Here is a 13,368-nt window from a genome sequence, read left to right as displayed (position 1 = left end):
GACAGCTGCGTGACCTTGGCCACATCTCTGCCCGTCTGGGTCTCAGAAATTAGAAATTTGCTAAAGACTGCTTTCTCCATTATATTCTGTGTTTCTGCAGTAAGTTTATCAGGCCATGGTAGAGAAGGGATTCCTATTGGGTGAAAAATCCCAGAATAATGGCAAGGAAATAACCAAATGGACCCCAGGGCAAAATCTCATGAACCTTGGCCTGGAGGAAGCTAAGCAAGAAGACAGTTCTTGAGCCACAGAGGTTGGGATGGGAGGAGAGAATGTTTTTCTTTTCCTTGCTTTCGCTTCCATGATGGGAGCAAGCTGACCATAGAGTAGAAAAGGTCCATTCCTCACTGCATGGATAATCAATTCTGAAGCTGCGGGTCCTGCTCAATTTCTGTAGCATGCCCCAGGGTCTGAGCAGAGGTTCCCAGTTCCAAACTGGCTCTGGGCAGCCTTGACCGTGCTCATGGGCCAGGCACTCCGTCTCCTCTTCTGCCATGGGAATGAGCTCCCCGGGGGGCCCCCATAGCACCACCAATTGGGTAGGAGGGATGATTCCTCCAGAAACTTAGCTGCCCGCCACCATCCCTCCACAGGTGGATAGAATACTAACAGTGAAGACAGGCTACGGGTACATCTGCACGCCTTGTATGTCCTCAGCAATGGTGTTTGCCAGCCTGGAAGCCTCTTCCCTTGGCGACTTCCTAGCCAGGGGTGGAATTCTCCACTGTCTCCACAATCCACCTGCCTACCCTGGGTGTTGCCACCAGTGGGCTTTTCTGGTGTAACTCCCGACATGCACCTTTCTGGGGTTCTTAGGATGCCACCCCCTCCCTTAGCCTGACTGAGATGCTGATGCCCAGACGGGAGAAACCCTGTGTCCTAGCCGCTATTTACCTGGTGGTAGGAATGGGAGACAGGGATACATTTTCTCTTGTTGTTCAATATTCTATTCAACCAGAATAACATTGTCACAGAGGATGTAAGCTTCTGCTTAAAAACTGGCCTGTAAGATTTTTCAGAAGAGCTGGGGTTCTTTTTGTTTTTAAATTTTATTTTATATTGGACTATAGTTGATTAACAATGTTGTGTTAGTTTCGGCTGTACAGCAAAGTGATTTCGTTATACATATACAATATCTATTCTTTTTCAGATTCTTTTTCCATTTAGGTTATTACAGGATACTGAGCAGAGTTCCCTCTGCTATACTGTAGGTCCTTGTTGGTTATCTATTTTATTTATTTATTTATTTTTTACATCTTTATTGGAGTATAGTGGCTTTACAATGGTGTGTTAGTTTCTGCTTTATAACAAAGTGAATCAGTTATACATATACATATGTTCCCATATCTCTTCCCTCTTGCATCTCCCTCCCTCCCACCCTCCCTATCCCACACCTCTAGGTGGTAACAAAGCACCGAGCTGATCTCCCTGTGATATGCAGCTGCTTCCCACTAGCTATCTATTTTACGTTTGGTAGTGTATATATGTCCATGCCACTCTCTCACTTTGTCGCAACTTACCCTTCCCCCTCCCCATATCCTCAAGTCCAGTCTCTAGTAGGTCTGTGTCTTTATTCCCGTCTTACCCCTAGGTTCTTCATGACATTTTTGTTTTCTTAGATTCCATATATATGTGTTAGCATACGGTATTTGGCTTTCTCTTTCTAACTTACTTCACTCTGTATGACAGACTCTAGGTCCATCCACCTCACTACAAATAACTCCATTTCGTTTCTTTTTATGGCTGAGTAATATTCCATTGTATATATGTGCCACATCTTCTTTATCCATTCATCGATGATGGACACTTAGGTTGTTTCCATCTCCTGGCTGTTGTAAATAGAGCTGCAATGAACATTTTGGTACATGACTCTTTTTGAATTTTGGTTTTCTCAGGATAAATGCCCAGTAGTGGGATTGCTGGGTCATATGGTAGTTCTATTTGTAGTTTTTTAAGGAACCTCCATACTGTTCTCCATAGTGGCTGCACCAATTCACATTCTCACCAGCAGTGCAAGAGTGTTCCCTTTTCTCCACACCCTCTCCAGCATTTATTGTTTCTAGATTTTTTGATGATGGCCATTCTGACTGGTGTGAGATGATATCTCATTGTAGTTTTTTTTGTTTTTTTTTTCTTTTTTGCGGTACACGGGCCTCTCACTGTTGTGGCCTCTCCCGTTGTGGAGCACAGGCTCTGGACACGCAGGCTCAGTGGCCATGGCTCACGGGCCCAGCCGCTCCGCGGCATCTGGGATCTTCCCGGACCGGGGCATGAACCCACGTCCCCTGCATCAGCAGGCGGACTCTCAACCACTGCGCCACCAGGGAAGCCCTCATTGTAGTTTTGATTTGCATTTCTCTAATGATTAATGATGTTGAGCATTCTTTCATGTGTTGGTTGGTAATCTATATATCTTCTTCGGAGAAATGTCTATTTAGGTCCTCTGCCCATTTTTGGATTGGGTTGTTTGTTTTTTTGTTATTGAGCTGCATGACCTGCTTGCAAATTTTGGAGATTAATCCTTTGTCAGTTGCTTCATTTGCAAATATTTTCTCCCATTCTGAGGGTTATCTTTTGGTCTTGTTTATGGTTTCCTTTGCTGTGCAAAAGCTTTGAAGTTTCATTAGGTCCCTTTTGTTTATTTTTGTTTTTATTTCCATTATTCTAGGAGGTGGGTCAAAAAGGATCTTGCTGTGATTTATGTCATAGAGTGTTCTGCCTATGTTTTCCTCTAAGAGTTTGATAGTTTCTGGCATTACATTTAGGTCTTTAATCCATTTTGAGCTTATTATTGTGTATGGTGTTAGGGAGTGATCTAATCTCATACTTTTACATGTACCTGTCCAGTTTTCCCAGCACCACTTATTGAAGAGGCTGTCCTTTCTCCACTGTACATTCCTGCCTCCTTTATCAAAGATAAGATGCCCATATGTTTGTGGGTTTATCTCTGGGCTTTCTATCCTGTTGCATTGATCTATATGTCTGTTTTTGTGCCAGTACCATACTGCCTTGATTACTGTAGCTTTGTAGTATAGTCTGAAGTCCAGGAAGCTGATTCCTCCAGCTCTGTTTTTCTTTCTCAAGATTGCTTTGGCTATTCGGGGTCTTTTGTGTTTCCATACAAATTGTGAAGTTTTTTGTTCTAGTTCTGTGAAAAATGCCAGTGGTAGTTTGATAGGGATTGCATTGAATCTGTAGATTGCTTTGGGTAGTAGAGTCCTTTTCACAATGTTGATTCTTCCAATCCAAGAACATGGTATATCTCTCCATCTATTTGTATCATCTTTAATTTCTTTCATCAGTGTCTTATAATTTTCTGCATACAGGTCTTTTGTCTCCTTAGGTAGGTTTATTCCTAGATATTTTATTCTTTATGTTGCAATGGTAAATGGGAGTGTTTTCTTGATTTCACTTTCAGATTTTTCATCATTACTTTATAGGAATGCCAGAGATTTCTGTGCATTAATTTTGTCTCCTGCTCTTTACCAAATTCATTGATTAGCTCTAATAGTTTTCTGGTAGCATCTTTAGGATTCTCTATGTATAGTATCATGTCATCTGCAAACAGTGACAGCTTTACTTCTTCTTTTCCGATTTGGATTCCTTTTATTTCCTTTTCTTCTCTGATTGCTGTGGCTAAAACTTCCAAAACTATGTTGAATAAGAGTGGTGAGAGTGGGAAACCTTGTCTTGTTGCTGATCTTAGTGGAAATGCTTTCAGTTTTTCACCATTGAGGATGACGTTGGCTGTGCGTTTGTCATATTTGGTTATCTATTTTAAATAGAGCAGTGTGTACACGTCAATGCCAAACTCCCAATTTATCCCTCCCCTCAACCTTCCGCCCTGATAACCATACGTTCATTCTCTGTGAGTCTGTTTCTATTTTGTAAATAAGTTCATTTGTATCCTTTTTTTTTTAGATTCCGCATATAAGCGATATCATATGATATTTGTCTTTCTCTGTCTGACTTATTTCACTTAGCATGATAATCTCCAGGTTCATCCGTGTTGCTGCAGATGGCATTATTTCATTCTTTTTAGTGGCTGAGTAATATTCCATTGTCTATATGTACCACATCTTCTTTATCCATTCATCTGTCTTACACAGAGGATGTAAGCTTCTGCTTAAAGACTGGCCTGTAGGATTTTTCAAAAGAGCTGAAGTTCTTTCCTTTTATGTCTAATGCAGAAAAAAAAACACAGGGACGTGGACACAGATATAAGGGTTTCTTCAAATACCAAGGGATGATAAGAGGGGGTGGCACAGAGAGAAGGGTGGCTGTTTAGGCAATGTGGAGTCTTGGCAAGTTTTTTCAGGAATCACTTTTAATCATGTATCACTGTCAGGTGCTTCTCTCAGGCTGCTGTTAGTGTGGATGGGAGTTCTTTTCTGGAACCTTCTCTGCAGACTTCCTGCCTGCCTGTGCCTGGCCGAGCAGGACTACAGGTAGTCATCATTTAAATAAAAGTCATTTGGCTGAAACCAACACAGACCACTGATTTGTTGCCTGTGAAAGGTTGCTTGCTGTTTACTGAGCCTGGCAATTTTGACTTTGAGCTGTCTGAGTGCTTTTAAATGGGGCTGCTTTTAAAAGGAATATCCTATCCCATGGTTTCTAAACCTGGTTTTGTCATACCCTAAAAGGTCCACCATTTTCCTCAGGGGAATTGTCAAACTCTCAGAAATTCCCAAAACAAGAAAATTGGAATTAACTTTTGGCCAAAGCATAGTAGCTCTAGGACAGGAGAGGAAAAATGCCATCAGTGACGGGAGCCGGGGCTCGGGAAGGGAAGGGACGGGACTGGAGCAGTCACCATCCTCAGTGTCTGGGAGAGGTCTGCTCAGCCTACCGCAGAGGAAGAGGACACATGCCACATTGCCAAGGCTTTGCAGAGTCCCATACTTTAAGGACTGCAACTCCTATTGCACGTTTTAGAAGAGGCTGCTTTGGGGCGGGGGTTGGGAGTGGAAAGGAGTAGACAAAGAGGACAGTCAGGACAACAGCACTACCAGAGAGCCTGCCTCGTGGTCGAACCTAGGCCATATGATTGGCTAAAGACTGTCTCCTTCACAAAGTATACCACCTTAACAATCCCCGAGGCCTGGCCAGCCACTGGCTGTGGGCACGAGATGGCCAGCCAACCTGCCACATGTCAGCGCGCCTGGTCTGAGGCAGCCTGGTGCTGGCATGGGCAGGGGCAGGGCTAGCCAGATCCTCCACGGCACCCAGCCTCGGGACCAAGGAGTGTCCCAGTTGGCTGCCCTGAGTCACCTGACAGGCAGCTTTCCCAACCCCCAACTCCACAGACACACTCTGCTCTCAGTCTCTTTGCTGGGGCACCTCACCAGCCCCCTGAAACCACGAGGAACTTCAGTCCGAACACAGAGGCCACTGGCTCTAGAAACAAGGCAAGAAAGTGGAGACGTTCCTTGTAAATGGATAAGGAATAAAGTCTGTGTCTCTCTGCAAGGATGAAGCGTCCACTCCTAATTCACTCGGCCCCACGCCGTGCTGGCTGTGAAAGGGGGTGAGCTCTGGTTACATCTGCAGAGGGGTCACCGTGAGGGGGATACGGGCGACTAAAGTGGCCAGGGCTGGCAAGTGGCAAGGCATGCAGTCCAGTGGAGACTGTCTTTGGTTCTGAGGGTGGAGCTCCATTTCCGAGAGTGGTCCCCAGGGCAGAGCTGACCGCATGAGCCTGTGCGGGCATGGGGGGGTGGGAGGTCAGGGGGATTAAAGAACGCCCATCGCCCTGGCATACGCAGGGCAACATAAGGGAGAGGAGCCTGCTGATGAAGGGAGTGGGACGTTGGGACTTATATCTAAAAGTGGTACAGAAGGTTCTAAGCAGGGGGCCTACATTCAGATCTGTCAATTTAAGGAAAGTACTGGGTCCTGATGATGCGCAGGTTCTGTAGGTGTTGGTCGTGCAAAGGCAGATGAGGCAGCATCCCTGACCTGGAGTTGCCACAAGCTTGTGTATGAGACACATAAACACCATTTCAACTCAGGGTGGTGAGTGAATGCATAGGGTGCTTTGGGGTCAGAGACACTCTCTTCTGAAAAAAGAAGCTGACCTAGCTGTCTTGAGGAATGAGGAAAAAACAGCCAGGAAGGAAGGTAGCACTGGAGTGAGAAGGACCAGAGCCGCAAGAGCCCCAGGAGTGAACCAGTTTGGTCAGGGCCAATATGCATTTTGTAGAGCCCAGGGCAAAATGAAAACGTAGAGCCCGTCGTTCAAAGAGCAGGAGAAAAGTGCCATTGAAGGTATAAAGCTTCAGTCAGTATAAAGCTGTTTCCTTTCTTCTCTGGCCTCTCTCTCTCTCACTTGGTTTTTTTCTTTGGATTTCATGCGATTGTTAAGTAAAGGAATATTAAAAACTTGAGGGCTTCCCTGGTGGCGCAGTGGTTGGGAGTCCGCCTGCTGATGCGGGGGACGCAGGTTCGTGCCCTGGTCCGGGAGGATCCCGCGTGCCGCGGGGCGGCTGGGCCCGTGGGCTGTGGCCGCTGGGCCTGCGCGGCCGCAGCGGTGATAGGCCCGCGTACCGCAAAAAAGAAAGAAAAACTTGAATAGCATGAATTTTATCATATTGTGCACTGCCAGTTTTCAATGCAAAGGTCAGATTATTTAACTCATGTGGAATCCACCAAAATGACAGTTGGTATTTCATGGCTCCTACATTCGTATGCATTTTGTGCCTAGCAGACCAGTGGAAACACTTACACAAAACTTAACTCATCTGTTTCTGTTTCACTTCTTAATATGAGTACACTTTACCAGCTTTTGTACACTCCCTACTTTTGCCTTACTGAGTAAGGAAGACTAAAAAGAAAAGGAACTATGAGTTGCCCTATCTTTCCCTTTTCGATGTCATTTTCAGCATGAGTTGTTGGCTAATATGAGGAAATAACACAAGTAAGAAAGAATATGATAGGGTTATTTGGTTATTTATGCTTCTTAGAATACGACTGCCTTCTTTCTGCGTTCAAAACAAGTTCTGTTTCAAATGGAAATTGTGGCCTCTGGGGCTGTCGGGTCCCACTTACTCAGCCATAGGGACAACACACCTGCCTTGTCTTCACTTTGAGTCTCGCTGGACTCCCACGTGCAGTGGGTCCACCTGTGTTCACTGGGCATAGCAAATGCTGCAGAGGTGGAGGGAAAGGGCAGAGAGATGAAGAGGTGGGAGACAGCGACCAATGGGTGTGCGGTGGAAGAGAGGGGGACATCAGGGAGGACCACAAGGCTCCTGGCTTGGTTAACGGTGTGCCATGCCTTTCTCCAGGACAGGAAGTACAGGGGGAACAGGCTGTGAATTGAAGCAGATAAATTCCATTTTTTTTTTTTTTGCGGTACACGGGCCTCTCACTGTTGTGGCCTCTTCCGTTGCGGAGCACAGGCTCCGGACACGCAGGCTCAGCGGCCATGGCTCACAGGCCCAGCTGCTGCGCGGCATGTGGGATCTTCCCGGACCGGGGCATGAACCCGTGTCCCCTGCATCGGCAGGCGGACTCTCAACCACTGCGCCACCAGGGAAGCCCCCAGATGAATTCCATTTTTAATCCATTAAGTCTGAGGAATCAGGAGGACACACAGGAGAGAAATGTCTAGTAGCGGTTGGATGTCTGGTGCTCAGAAACAAACGCCGGGCTGTATAAGAGCTGAGTGGGCCCAGGGAACACAGGAAGAACAAGAAGATAAGGGGCTAAAAGTGGGACTCTAAGGGATAACATCTGAAAGGTGGGCAGAAAAGAGAACCAGCCAGAGACAGTATGACCAGGGGGTGAGCGGGGACCAGGAGAGTGGGGTGTGAAAGCCCAGTGAGCGAGGGAGGTGGGGGGAGGTGGGCGGGGGTTTCAGACAAAAGACAGGCTTGACTAGAATAAAAAGACCAGAGAGCATCCCTGACGGACAGGGTGTAAGCACTTAAGGCGGCCATCAGGGGAGGAGTTGAGGAGTGTGTGGGCTCCCCTGCGTGAACACTGGAAAGCCCCAGAGGGCATGGGAGCCTCTTATTTGCTGATTTCTTTGTGTTAGATGGCAAGATTTGAGCTGGTTTATATGCCGAGAGGAAGAGTCCCTACTTTTCAGACCCCGGGGACCTTCGATGCAGGGCCAACTATCTCCCAGGACTATCGATGACTAAATGAGTTAATACGTAGAGATGGCTTAGGAGGTGTCCCCGTCACCATGCTTCGGGGGAACGCTTCTAAGATGAGTTGCAGGCAGCAAGCACTCTCTTTTCTCTTCAGTGCCTTCGAACTATCTCCCTCCCTTCTCTCATTACCCTTGAAGAGGAGTAGACAGGCTGCATCTTCTCTCCAAGGCTGACAGTTTGCTGCCAAGGGTGGGAGCATCTGAATGGCCCCAGATTCTCAGACCTGGGTCTGGGCCTCATGGTTTACTGATCTCCCTTGAACCTGTCTTCAAATGCTCTCAAACCACACTCGTCTGTCCCACTGTTCCTGCCTGTGCTGGACCACCCTGTGGGCTGCCGGCTTTTGCTCTGAGGGCATGTGGAGATACAGCCTGAGGTCCCGGTTATCAGGACTTTGAAGCTGTAAGCTGGGACTCCCCTCTTCCTACAGAAATAAAGATGCCAGAAGCTGACTCCATCTGTATTAGTTTCCTATGCCTCCTGTAACCAATTACCACAAACTTAATGGCTTAAACAATAGGAATTTATTCTCTAATAGTTCTGGAGGCCTGAAGGCTGAAGTGAGTCTTATAGGACTAAAATCAAGGTGTCAGAAGGCTGGTTCCTTCCTGAAGCTCCAAGAGATAGTCCATTTCTTGGTCTTTTCTAGCTTCAGGTGGCTGCCAGCATTCCTTGGCTTGTGGCCTCATCACTTGCATCATCAGGTTGCCTCCTCTTCTGTAGTCAAATCTCCCTCTGCCTCCCTGTCATGAGGATACTTGTGATTGCAGTTAGGACCCACCTGGATAATACAAGATAGTCCCCCTATCGCAGTATAGTCTCTTTTGCCATATAAGGTCACCTTCACAGGTTCCAGGGATTAGGACCTGGTTACCTTTGGAAGCCATGATTCAGCCTACCATACCATCATCAGAGTGCATTCTCCAAGCGCTCTTGTCAAGTAGGTAGGGCATATATTATACTTGCTTTACTGTGGAAGAAATTAAAGCTCTGTGACCTTTTCAAAGAAACACAGACTTTGGAGTCAGTAGCAGGGCGAAGACCAACGTCAGGCCTCTGTCTGCAAACCCGGGGCACATTCTATAGCCTCACGTTAAGCCCCTCTCATTGCGGAGCCTTAGTGCTGAGACAGGACCCTGCAGAGATCTGGGGGGGCTGCCTGGGGCAATGCGTTACATCGAAACTTAGATGAGTCCTGGCTTCCAGGAGCTCATCTGCAGTTTCCATATCTGGGTAGGGAGGTGGCATAGCCATGACAGATACCCCTGGCCTCTCATAACCCTTTGTGGGGCTCTGGGCATGGGTGGGGGGCTGCCTCTCAGACAGAGAGTTGATGTCCTCACTGGGCTTTTCCAGGGGAAGGGGGCACATAAAAATGCCCCTCCCTAGGGATGGCACGCTAGGGCTCACCTCAGTTCTAAGGAAGCGCAGCTTCTCCACTGGCAAGCCAGGGCCCTGCTCAGCGCCAGGGAATGAGATATTTTCCATCAGACCTCTGTTGCCTGGCCTCAGTCAGAGCCATCTACTTTATTGTCTCGAGCAGATGAACTCAGATGTGGGGGAATGAGGCTTTGGCTGGTAGGCTCTGTTGTTTGTCTTACAGAGGCCAAAACCCTCTCCTCTCTGTCGGACCAGGACCTAATAAACCCCACACGGAGATGCCTGAGCCCTGCCAATTGCACCCAACTGTGGGCCCTGCCTGAGAAACAATGTTTATCCTACTTTCAGACGCCTGGCTGCCCCAGGCCCGGGGCCAAGGGCACAGCGCCTGCCCTGTCCTGCCAGCTCAGACCGCTATGGGGGAGCAGAACGGATAGAACAGACTGCAACAATTTGGAAGTGGGCGTGGCCTGGAGTTTAGAGAACCCTGAACCCGAATTGTAGCCCCTTACTCTTTGGTTCCACGTGACTGTCAGGGACAAGTTACTCTCATCACCGTCGCCCATCTGTGCACCAGTCTTGATGGCAGTGGGGGGGGGGGGTATTCTGCGGGTCCGAGCTGCCAGGAAGAGTAGGAGGAAGTTGTAAAGCCTGGATTAATCTGCTTCTCCCACTGCCCCCTCCATTGTCCTCTTCTCATCTGCTTCATAACCCACTATTGCAGAGACAAAAAGAGCACGTGCTCTCTGTAGTCACATGTTATTTCAGGATCATTCAGGGCCATGTTCAATAATAATACTGCATAGTAAGCATGCAGGCAGGCTTTCAACTTGATTTAGAACCCAGCATGGTTCTAGTGGTCTTTTACGGCCTCTCATGGGCACCAGGTCTCTCCAAAGAGTCACTCAGGATGGCATTGCAGAGTTCCTGTCCCCTTAAAGCAGACTTGACCTTTGAAGGAGTCTCCTACAGCCAGAGTAAACTCCTTATGTGGGAACTTGGTCCCCGGCCCCTCCAATTTCCCAGAAGGGGGCCCTGGCATCCTACCCACAGAGGCAGAGGCTTGAGGACAGCTCTCTAGGACCCAGCAGGTGGGCCTCAGGGACGCGACATGCACTGCGCAGTCAGGGCTGGTCTCTGCTGGTGGCCTGGGCCAAGCCCCTTGGGGTAGCTCAGTGGCTGGTGAAGCTCCGCGTTCCTGGTCATACCCGTAAAGTCCTCTCCTCTGGTCACACTTCTCATGCTGCCGTGTATTCATCCCAGTTTCAGAACATCTGCTCAGTGCCTGTGGCCTGCCAGACACTGTGTATTCTGAGGACTGAGGACACAAAGAGGAAAGCCACAGACCCTGCTCCGTGGGGCTTATGCTCTGGATGGGGGTGGCTTTGAATCAGGAGAGAGATGCACAAACACTGTTGAGATATAAGATGACACGTCCTGTAAGAGAGGTACATTCACAGTACTATGGGAGCAGGATGGAATCCAGTAAAAGGCTAGGATGGTTTTTCAGAGGAGGATGTGGTGTCAGAAAAGGGCATTGGAGCTTAGCTCCTTGAGGGATGAGTTTGTAGTAAGAGGACAGCCAGAGCAAAGCATGGTGGCATGAAAGTGGCCCAGGATGGTGACAGTAGATGGCTTCATAGGAGTAGAATATAGGATAGATGAGAGGAATAGCAGGGGATGATGCTGAGAAAATGTCTGGCGTCAGGTTGGCTATACAGGGCCGTAGGAGCCTGCCGAGGAGTTCAGACTCCAGGCGGCAGAGCCGGCAAGGGTTTTAGGGGCGGGGCGTTCTTCAATCATCCCAACCTCTCCATCCACCTCTCCTCCATCAGGAAGGTGCAAGGACACCCTCTCCACAATCACGGGGCCAACCACGCAGAACACATACGGGCGGAACGAAGGGGCCTGGATGAAGGACCCCCTGGCCAAAGATGAGCGGATTTATGTAACCAATTATTACTATGGGAACACCCTGGTAGAGTTCCGGAACCTGGAGAACTTCAAACAAGGTACGGGATATGGGTCCACCTTAGGGAGGCTCCTCCTTCCCCACTGTCCTCTGTTTTAACCATGGCCAGCTCTCTTAGGGTGGAGACAGTGGACAAGAAGGGCAACACCTTCCTTCTCTGGTAGCAGGATGTCCCTCTTCCACACTCCCTCACTTTCTCTGCTCTCTCATCTCTCAGCCCTGCCCCTCCTTCCCAGTCCCTGGGACGTGGGACAACCCGGAGTCTGGTCCAGAAAACAGTAGTGATACATCCTCCCTTTCCCGTGGCCCTTGACAGTTTACAAACCACGCTCACGTACATTAGCCCTCTGGATCCTTGAAACAGCTCAGCGAGGGGAGTGGAAATCGTTATTTCTAAATGACAGACGAGGATGCTCTACAGAACTAGAAAGTGGCAGAACCAAGACACAAACTGTGGGCTCCAGACCTCAAGCCAATGGCATGTCCCATCTCTCTGGGCTGCCCCCTCCCTGCCTGACAGGTTGTCTCTGCACCGTTGCCCTCAAGCCTTCTGCCTTCTCACTGCCCACAGGTCGCTGGAGCAATTCCTACAAGCTCCCCTACAGCTGGATCGGCACGGGCCACGTGGTGTACAATGGTGCCTTCTACTACAACCGGGCCTTCACCCGCAACATCATCAAGTATGACCTGAAGCAGCGCTATGTGGCCGCCTGGGCCATGCTCCATGACGTGGCCTATGAGGAGGCCACGCCCTGGAGGTGGCAGGGCCACTCGGACGTGGACTTTGCTGTGGATGAGAATGGCCTGTGGCTCATCTACCCGGCCCTGGACGACGAGGGCTTCAGCCAGGAGGTCATCGTCCTGAGCAAGCTCAACGCCGTGGACCTGAGCACACACAAGGAGACCACGTGGCGCACGGGGCTCCGGCGGAACTTCTACGGCAACTGCTTCGTCATCTGTGGGGTGCTGTACGCCGTGGACAGCTACAACCAGCGCAATGCCAACATCTCCTACGCCTTTGACACCCACACCAACACGCAGATCATCCCCAGGCTGCTGTTCGAGAATGAGTATTCCTACACCACCCAGATAGACTACAACCCCAAGGACCGCCTGCTCTACGCCTGGGACAATGGCCACCAGGTCACCTACCACGTCATCTTTGCCTACTGACACTCCTGTCCCCAGAAGCAGAAGTGCAGAGGGGCTACTGGCACCTTGTGTGTGTGTGTGTGTGTGTGTGTGTGTGTGTGTGTGTGTATGTGGGTGTGTGTTGTTTTAAAAATATATATTATTTTGTATAATATTGCCAATGTAAAATGACAATTTGGGTCTATTTTTTTTATACGGATTGTAGATCGATCCATACGTGTATGTGCTGGTCTCATCCTCCATGGTTTATATTTTTGTGCGAATGAACTTCTCCTTTTGACCAGTAACCACCTTCCTTCAAACCCCCAACCCCCTCCAGCTCCCCATCTCGATCTGAGAAGGTTTCTTCATCTGGGTCTTGCAGGCAGCTGGCACCAGAAGCAGGAGTGAAGGAGGCAAGAAAGAAGTGCTAAGGGGATGGAAAAACTGTTTTATGTGTTAGAGAAGTTTTTCTAAAAACCCAGAAATAAATGCTTTTTTTTTAATAAAGGAGAAATTTAAAATCATCCCCCAGTGCGTTTTTGTTTAGCCCTGATATGACTGGCAGGATTAGATCCCTCCCCCAGAAGGAGATGAGATCTGTGTTCCACAGAAATAACCTCATGCTGAGCTGCCCCAGGCAGCTCCTCTCCCCTCCTAATGAGGGGCTTCCTTGTGGCGGCAGGAAAGGGGGTGTTAGAGATTTGTAATGAGCTGACCCCT

At 48.7% G+C, this 13,368-nt stretch overlaps 1 protein-coding gene across 4 annotated transcripts in view; it reads left to right on the top strand.

Moving 5' to 3' along the window:
* OLFML2B (olfactomedin like 2B) overlaps nt 1–13,153 on the top strand; it is a 41,467-nt gene extending 28,314 nt beyond the window's left edge. For all 4 annotated transcript variants that reach the window (XM_079913770.1, XM_079913769.1, XM_079913768.1 and 1 more), the window contains exons 7-8: nt 11,378–11,554; nt 12,086–13,153. In XM_079913770.1, coding sequence (XP_079769896.1) covers nt 11,378–11,554; nt 12,086–12,687 — 779 coding nt within the window. In that variant the 3' untranslated portion in view covers nt 12,688–13,153. The remainder of the gene's footprint in view (nt 1–11,377; nt 11,555–12,085) is intronic.
* Nucleotides 13,154–13,368: the final 215 nt, after the last annotated feature.

This window comes from Stenella coeruleoalba (assembly GCF_951394435.1).
Source record: "Stenella coeruleoalba genome assembly, chromosome: 1".
NCBI lineage: Eukaryota > Metazoa > Chordata > Mammalia > Artiodactyla > Delphinidae > Stenella > Stenella coeruleoalba.
This window is presented reverse-complemented; position numbering and strand designations above follow the sequence as displayed.